The sequence below is a fragment of the Molothrus aeneus genome, chromosome 1 (assembly GCF_037042795.1).
Source record: "Molothrus aeneus isolate 106 chromosome 1, BPBGC_Maene_1.0, whole genome shotgun sequence".
Classification (NCBI taxonomy): domain Eukaryota; kingdom Metazoa; phylum Chordata; class Aves; order Passeriformes; family Icteridae; genus Molothrus; species Molothrus aeneus.
Window position 1 is genome coordinate 61,259,257 of NC_089646.1, and position 9,070 is coordinate 61,268,326.

Below are 9,070 nucleotides of genomic sequence, written 5' to 3' on the forward strand. Positions count from 1 at the left end.
TTATCCTCCAAGCTAAGTCATATGAGGATATTGACTTCAGCTGATGCCATCAGGCCTCAGAGAAGCCTCCCTGTCCAAAAACAGAAAGACAGACTAGGGAGTTTACCTGTTGCCTTTATTATCTAGTCCCCAGTATTAATTAACTCAGTGCCTTATTTTGGCCCCACCACCAAACCCTCAAAATGCCAAGAAAATGAGATTAGTGAATGAAAGAGCAACAGGTGGGTTGAGAACTGTTCATTCATCTAATTCACAGGACTCTTCTAATGTAAGATACCAGGTTTGTTCAGTCTCACCCGTAATCTTACTGGGGCAGGTTTTCAAATGAAGCTGAATTAAATCAAGCTCATAAGCCATTAACCACAGTTTAGAAGACAGCAGTTTTTTCTACCATCCGTGCTAGAGTTTTTGCTGCGGTTCCATTCTAATATTACTGCCTTCATCAAACTGCCACTTTTCCTGCTGAAGACAACAACTGCTTCATTTACTCAGCAGAACCTCAATTTCCAGTAAAGGTGCAGCCTCTAAGCAGAACAAACTGTTCTAGCAAAAATCCTAGAATTTAGCAAAGGTAGACCATCTGTTGCTGGTTCTGGTTTATTGCTGAAGTATCTTGTTTCCCAAGGAATGCCTTCCCTAAATGCTTAGCCTTTCTTCTCTCTTGTTCATCATTACTTCAAGAATCCTGAAATAATGAAGGATTCTGGGTTGCATGTATACCCATTCCACAGGTATGAAACAAGTTGTCTAAAGGCAAGAAAATTCATTAACACTGTATACCTTATTCATCATGACCATCTAATTTGGAAAGTTTCTCCGCGGGTAAATGGACCTGAAAAACAGATGAAAGGTTATATATTTGCTAACATATTCATGCAGATGAGCCTCACACAAGAAGAAAACAGGGCCAACCTGCTCAGGCTGGTTTGCAGCTTACCACAGATGCATCAGAACCGAGAACAAACCTCACTGCTGACGACAGCACATGTTTTGCATGTGGTGGAAATGCCCATCTTTTATGCAGAGGGTTTTTGACTATAGAAAATAATTTCATGGTTTTGTTGAGGTTGGGTTTGTTTTTTTAAACAATGCTAACTTATTCATGAGACATTTCAGATTAAGCAGTAAATATATAACTTCTACCTCTTCGATTCTTCTAAATTTTTCCTTTATTTAATACAAAAACTCAGCCTATTTCTCTAAACATCTCTCAGACAGAGGATCAATTATACCAAGATTTGTGCTGTGTAATATACTTTTTAGCTGACCATGACTGTCATATCTACAATCTTACAGAGAGTGACCTGTCTTTCCAGGAGCCTCAGTTCCCTTTACTCTGGATAAATTTCTGCTCAATTTATGCTATTTCTCTCAATGAGGGTACTGTAAACTACTGTTTGCCTCCCACAAATAGCCAGAATTTTCATGCAAGCAAGCTTAGATGGCTGAAGCAAGAAGGACAGGTGAGAAGACTATCATGGGGAGTGGGAACAGCAGGCTAGAAAGATTGAGAATATGTGTCTCAGAACTGGAGATTTCCAAGATCAATGGCATTTTCACCTCATTAAGGGCAAAATATTGGCAATCTCTTCATTCAATCATACTTGGGATCCCACAGCTCAACTTATTAATGAAATTCCCCCTCACAGCCAAAATTAAAAAAAAAAAAAACCAAAAAATAGTGAATATGAATGTGGAAGAAAGGCAATTTGATGTTTGTAATTATCGAGGCATACTCCACAACCTGCTGAATGTATGCAAAATGGACCCTGGATGGTGTATATAAAAGTGGTATGTGTGGAGAATAGCAGCAAGCATTGAGGTGTCTTTCTGATAGAGAAAGTCATCATCCAGGATGCCGACCATGAACACGAGGGGGGCTTCACTGAAAGGTAAGATTTTGACATTCAACATTAATTTTTATACTTCTTTCCATTTCGACTGAATTAGGAAGCATATGAAATGTAACAGATCTAAAAACTGAGGTCTTCCAGCCACATAATTTTCCAGAAAGGGCAAAGCCTGAAGAAAGGAGCTTGATGCCTTTTGTCTTCTAAGAGTTCCTTTGCATTGGGTGGTGTCACAAAAAAATTGGCTTGAGGGGTGTCACACCTGCACGTGAAAGTTTGAATCTGGACTGGTTTGCTGCACCACTCAGAAGGTTATGACTAGATGTCATTACCCACAAATCTAGAGGTGATGAGGTAATTTTGAAATTAATTTTTTCAAAATGTTCATCGACTTTCCAAGCCAACAAGTCTCAGGTTTTCACAAAGGTATTCCTTAGAGTACTTTCCTAAATGCAGCATCCAGCATGTACCTTGCTTATGGGGGAGGAGGAGAGCTTACTTCATTATTGTGTAAATCCACCTTTTTTAATGTAGACCTAGAAAGAAATTTATCACGTGACATCCTTAGGGATAGTTTTGCTGATTTATGAAGCACACTATCATTGAGCATTTTAAATAAGTCTAGTCAACCAATATAGGTAATACATCAATTTCCAGAAGTAAAAGTCTCAGAACAAGTACATTCATTTACCAAATATTTTAATTATTTGCCATTGCTTTTCTCTGTATATTTTATTTCACTGAACAAAAAACTTAACTCTGCTAAGTTAACATGAGAAGCTTTAAGCAGATGCTTTAGATAATGAGAAGTCCTCTATATGAGTTTCAGAAGCTCAGGAGAAAAGACAAAAACTGTCACTGATTTCTTAGAAGTAGGAAACTTAGGGTTAAACTCTAAACAGCAAAGAAGCACAGCTGCTGGAAATCTTTTGAAGGAATTCCCAGGACAATCACAGCCTTAAGAGTGACCTAACCACCCTCCCACAAAAATTAATTTTAACTCCAAATGTTTGCAAGAAGAAAAGGACGTCTGGGACGAGGAGGAGGGAAAGAAAAAAAAAAAGAAGAAAGAAAGAAAGAAAGAAAGAAAGAAAGAAAGAAAGAAAGAAAGAAAGAAAGAAAGAAAGAAAGAAAGAAAGAAAGAAAGAAAGAAAGAACAAAAAAAAGACCAATCTATTTTCCAAACTTATATATCTGTGTAAATATAAATATGTATCTATATTTGCACTGTGAAGAAGTTTGATTTGTTTTTTCTTCTGTTTATGACTCTGTTATAAAGCCAGACACGTAGTAAGAGACTTCAGAATACACTGTACACTGCAACACAGATTACCATGTCTCCTCAAACTCTGTAACTGGCTCTGCTATACCATCAGCATGATAGAGGGGAGGAAGGATAAAAGAATTATAGAATTACAGTGTGTCTGTCCCGAACTGCTGGAGCAACCAGCACGAAGGGTACTCTGAGCCGTGTGACAGCACAACCCAAATCACCCAGCATCTGCCTCTGACAGCTGCTTCTAAATACACCTGCAAGTCAATGTGTGCCCATTTCACCATGTTTTAAACTTGAACAGGTTTGTTGCTGGCAGCCCTTCTGGTGTCCCACATGCTTCTGACAAAGGAAGGAGTGACCTCTATGCCAATCTGCCCCAATGGATCTGTCAATTGCCAGCTTTCCCTTGAAGAGCTTTTTGACCGAGCAGTTAAACTTTCACACTACATTCACTATCTCTCTTCGGAAATGTTCAATGAATTTGTAAGTAGTCTTTTCCTGAGAGCAAGAAAATATAAAATTGCAATTTAATATTTTTTAATCACAAACATATGTCAACATATAATAAGTAAACAAGTATGACTGCTGTCTGGTGAAAGTCCCAATGGTGACCAAATTGGTATGTAGTCCTGAATGTTGCTAAGATCCCCAGAACTTCTATTAAAAGATGCCATTTTTCCATCATTCTTCATCTGTGGAGCTTTTGTTTTTGCTGGGTGCCAGTTCCACTCTAGAGACTCACCAGAAACTTTTGACCTTTACAGCATAAAAGCAGTGATAAAAGCTATGGAACAACAATTAGCTAGCACAGTGTTTGAGCTGAAGCTCTTTCTTTTCTGCCTTAATAACACCTGTCCATGCTGATCTGCAGGATGAACGCTATGCCCAGGGCCGGGGTTTCATTGCAAAAGCTGTCAACAGCTGCCACACTGCGTCCTTAACCACTCCTGAAGATAAGGAGCAGGCTCAGCAGATTCATGTAAGTCCCACTTCCAGTGTAATTCAGTGTAAGACAGAGCAGGGGAAGGCAGGGAAGGAGGGTTGCAGAATAGTGAGAGATTTACATAATACTCAGTCTTTCAGAGTGAGAGGGAGATCAACTCAATCAGAATTAAAAAGCCAGGAAGAGGAAAGCACCAAAAAGCCAAAGTTGATTTAACATTTGCAGATACTAAGTCACAAACCATACAGCACATATAAGTACCAATGACTTTCATCATCCATTCCTTTTCCTGTATGGTACTGTGTCTTAATTCCAATTAAAATACAACCTCATGGAGCAATGCCAGTTACAGTGTTTGTGCAGTGCTGAGAACACTACAACCTTTAAACATTCTCTTAAAACATCTTATACACAGCTAATGTATTTACAAGCATAAGAACACATTGCTGTATATAGACAGAGGTAAAGAGTTTTCCAGTAACTCAAAACAGTGACATTACTAAAAAAACATTGAATAGATATTCTTTCTGTTACCAGTGGGCTAAAGTGGTCATATCATCATCCAAATACAAAGACTCTAGTGTGAAAATCTGCAAAATATGTGTAAATAGAAACACGCTGCATACCTACATAATTTATAATAATTGTAAACTTTAGTGAAGATTATCTCATTCAGTCTACCCTCACAGATATCATTTGAAAATTCTCTGGAGAAAAAAATAAGCAGAACTTTAAAAATGGAGCTGTTCCAGAGCAAAATCTCTATGAGTTTAATGGTGGTGGTGATATCTTCATAATTTCACAGTATCACCAGCTTCTTAGTGTGTCATTAAGAAACTCTTGTGGGAGCAATAGAATTCACAGCCCTGGGTTGTGCATCTAGGAAAGAAGAAAAGGTTTAATACTGCCATGATCTTAACCGTAGGCTTGATGAATTCCTATTGCCCACAAAAAAGGACAATTTTTAAAACCAGAGAGCTACTACTGGAAGCACTGTTGTTCAAAAGGGAGGACAGATGAGTTATGTAGAGGTAATAAAAGCTATTTGGTGGTTTACCATAATGTGGACCTTCCAGTCAATACTAAATTAAAAAAAAATATATAAAAATAATCAGTGGATTTTAAAACATTCATCAAAAATCAGATAAGGAGCTCTGGGTTTCCTTTCACAGAGATGAGACATAGTTATGCTTGCTAGTTTTTAATGCTGAGAGTATTCAAATGATATTTTCCACTGCAGAATGGCTCACACAAATATTGTAAAATGTGATGACACCAACGGCAAACTTCGAAAATGCAATTGCACAGAGGTATCTAAGACAGGGCTATAGGGCACATTTCTGATAGATCCTGGAATAAGTTCCTAAATCACAATGTCTGACGACAGTGCTCTAAATGCCTTCTAATTTTACCAGAATTAGCTTTCTTCTTTTAATCACCTTCTCTTACTATGGGTGTGCAGCATGAAGACCTACTGAATTTAATTCTGGGAGTTCTGCGTTCCTGGAATGATCCCCTGATCCACCTGGCCTCTGAAGTACAAAGAATCAAAGAAGCTCCAGAAACCATTCTCTGGAAGGCTGTGGAGATTGAAGAACAAAACAAGCGACTTCTAGAAGGAATGGAGAAAATAGTTGGGCGGGTAAGTCAGTCCTTAACACCCTTCCAGCCAATTGCTTTAAGGAAGACACATACACTGATAGGCTCTCCCTACCTGGAATATGAAAGGAAGCAATAGATGTGAAGATAAAAAAGGGAGACAAAGTAGTTTAGTCTGAGATCTTTTCAGTTTTCTTCTTTCAGATTTCTTCTGCTAACTTGCAATTTATAAAGAGACAATGTGATATGATTGTCATAGAATAACCCATGACCCTCCCAGTTATGCTTCAGGGTAAGTTGTAATTATCAGGACTGGCTATGGTCATTCTATCTCTGAGAATTTTCAATCTGCAATCCTGATTGTTTAAGGATACATCCCCATTTTTCCCATATGTACATATTTATACATATATATATATATATATGTGTGTGTGTGTGTGTGTATGTGTGTGTGTGTGTTTCAGCATATTTATATGGATCTGTATACAAATAGGTATTATGCAGAGGTCTTGGAAACAGATACTGTGTTTAAAACAGCTCTGTGAGTCTGGGCTATTGCAAAGATGTGGCATACAAAGTAACCTTGATATCTTTCATTTCTCTTTTCACGCCACACTGATTCCTCTGGACTCTGTGTCTGACTTGGCTCCCCCTATACTTGTGAGTTTAGACAACAAGGCTGTTGTCTCACAAAACCCATACTTGAATAGCTCTTGTTGCCACTAATTGATTGAAAGCTTTCCTGAACAAAGCCAGCTCTCGCTTGTTTATTTTTAAAGGGGCCTCTGTTAGTCGGCGAATTTATCATTCTGTCAGTGAGTTAGATGTTGACAAGAGGTTCTGAGTTCACTGCTCTGAGCAGCTGAACAGCACAAAGAGTGTCACCATCACTGTATCCACCACTTTCCACTAGATCACTCAAGGTCTCTCTTTCAGTTAGGTGTCTCTTCACTCAGAAACCTTATACCATCCAGGCTACAAATACATTTATCAGTGTAATCAAATACATCTCTATCACACATCCATGTGTAAAAAGGGCACAGCTGAGGGTCCAAGATAAGAATAAGAAGTCAGGTGCTGCTCCAGTTGCCCTGTCACCACCTTCTCATTCACATTATTTACAGAAAGAGATAAGATTGCCTCATTCATTAGTGTCAAACCATATTTTTAAGTCATAGTGGGTCTATTTTTTTTTGCCTTTTGCTTAAACTGAATGATAGCAGTTCCACAGATACTCTCCTATATGTCTTTTCAAAGCATGACTTGTGTGAAATAAGAATGGTGCACAAGAATCAATAGGCACAGACTTCCTTCCTGCTATGAAAGGTAGATTTATGTGACAAGAGAAAATTAATGATTGTCTTCAAACAAGGAGACCTAAACTAATCTTCACCTCAGATCCTAACTCAATACATGTGTTCCCACATGTAGTTTTCTAACATTAGAAGTCATTGTATGACTCAGCTTTATTTTTTTTTCTTGATGGAGCCACTATTTCTGAGTATGTATTATTGAGAGATTTTTCTGATAAGGGCTGAGACTAATCTGTTTGTTGCACACAAACAACTTCTAAGAACGAGTTTTAACAAGGTTTTGAAGGTGGCGGGAGCCAAAGAGAGATGTCCCTGATGAGTCCAAGCATGAAGGAAGGATTGATTTTTCTGCAAAGTCAGGTTTCCTTGAATACTGGTTAATACACTAGTTCTCTTAAAACACTACTGAGACAGTTATGCTTTTCACATGTTTTAGGAAAATAAACTGAAAAATCTGAAAAATTCATTCAAAATCTGAATGAAGATATAGAACATTGTACAGAATAACGTGAGCCTGAACAGGAAGCACGTTAGAAGCCATACACTAACATTCTTCATGGACAGTATTTTAAATTCTGCCTTCTACATCCAATCAGGCTCACTATCATTTACTATTAATACCACTTTGTGTATTTAGGTTCACTCTGGGGAGGTCGAAAATGAGATTTACACTCCGTGGGATGGACTTCCATCCCTGCAGCTTGCTGATGAAGACTCCAGACTCTTTGCCTTTTACAACCTGCTGCACTGCCTCCGCCGAGATTCCCACAAAATTGACAACTATCTCAAGGTTTTGAAGTGCCGCCTAATCCACGACAACAACTGTTGAGTAGTCATGGGCCTCAGCATGTACTGGAGTCATTCATCGTGTGTTCTTGATGCTTTTCCACTTTATGAAAATCACACACTGTGCAGAATCTGTATCATCTGTAACTTTCAAGAGTGTTTGTATGAATTCTGGCTGCAACAATTAGCATGTGTTGGTGCTTTAAAATATTACCAACCACTTGTATGACAAGAATATACTTTTCTGTCTAATCTCCCCCCCTAGCAGCATTTCAGTGATAAACAGGATGCAGATGCAAATAGAAATCTTCTCCAATCCAGAAGAATGTAACACTGGGTGATATCAGTGAATAAAAAATAGATTGCACGGTGTATACCTTTAACAGTAGCTTCTCTTTTGGGATCTCAATCTCGTTACTGATGACAGGATTTCTTACTTGCATTGGTCTTTACACCCTCTCCAAAAAGGGAGGAAACAAAAAGCATGGACATAAAAAGGCAGATTAATCACACCAAACTACCCTAAAGTGAAATTTTTGTCTGAAATCCAGTCTGCTTTTATCAACTCTTTTACTCGGTACAAAATCTGTCAGCACAGGGGAGAGGAAGGTTAAGAAATCCAACCTGGCTAACACAGCCTTTGATTCCCCATGCAATTCACGGAGAGAGAAGACACATCCAGTATTTTAAGGACAGAGATACAGATATATTTACATCTCTACTGATGAGAAAAGGCATTTCCAAGGGAAGCTTCATTATATTTGAGGTAACTATCTTGAGAGCAAAGGAACCAACTGGTTTCATTAGGTCTCAAAAGGCAATGATAGGCATTCATATCATAGCCATCTACCTTTCACATTCCTCCCAAGCAATGTGGTGGTTGCAGTTACTTGGAGAATTTTGAAGCCATAAAAAGGCACCAGCTGAGCTGAGGTGTCTTTTGTGCTAAACCCAATGTGTCTCCATTCACTTTGGGCTGAGTCAAAAAGTTTTTAGGGCACTCATTTGAAAACACTATGGTTACACATTGAAAATTTGTAAATATCAAAACAATTGACTACTTTTGAAAAAAATCTGGCTTACAGTCACACAGGAAGTAAGAAGCCAAATTGCAATAGAAGCCATTGACCGTAGACCACACCTTTATGTTGTCTTTGTATGCAATAAATAAACTCAGCCTTGGCTTCATCACACAGTTTCAGCAAACAGGAGCTTAATGTCAAATCAGCTCTTCCTGGAGTTAGTTGTCTTCCCACTAGACAAGCATGCTGCATTGCTCCAGGTTGGATTCAGCTCAGAGGAA

At 38.4% G+C, this 9,070-nt stretch overlaps 1 protein-coding gene across 1 annotated transcript; it reads left to right on the forward strand.

Moving 5' to 3' along the window:
* Positions 1-1,864: 1,864 nt before the first annotated feature.
* PRL (prolactin) lies at positions 1,865-7,810 on the forward strand. Its single transcript, XM_066545074.1, has 5 exons — positions 1,865-1,892; positions 3,428-3,609; positions 3,998-4,105; positions 5,532-5,711; positions 7,619-7,810. The coding sequence occupies exons 1-5, from the start codon at positions 1,865-1,867 to the stop codon at positions 7,808-7,810; spliced, it is 690 nt and encodes a 229-aa protein (XP_066401171.1).
* The last annotated feature ends 1,260 nt before the right edge of the window (positions 7,811-9,070 follow it).

Excerpts from the sequence above, each read along its gene's own strand:
- PRL (XM_066545074.1), top strand. The coding sequence starts at position 1,865 with ATGAACACGAGGGGGGCTTCACTGAAAG. Across the intron at positions 3,610-3,997 it reads CGGAAATGTTCAATGAATTT|GATGAACGCTATGCCCAGGG; the intron begins GTAAGTAGTCTT and ends GCTGATCTGCAG. Across the intron at positions 5,712-7,618 it reads TGGAGAAAATAGTTGGGCGG|GTTCACTCTGGGGAGGTCGA; the intron begins GTAAGTCAGTCC and ends TTGTGTATTTAG.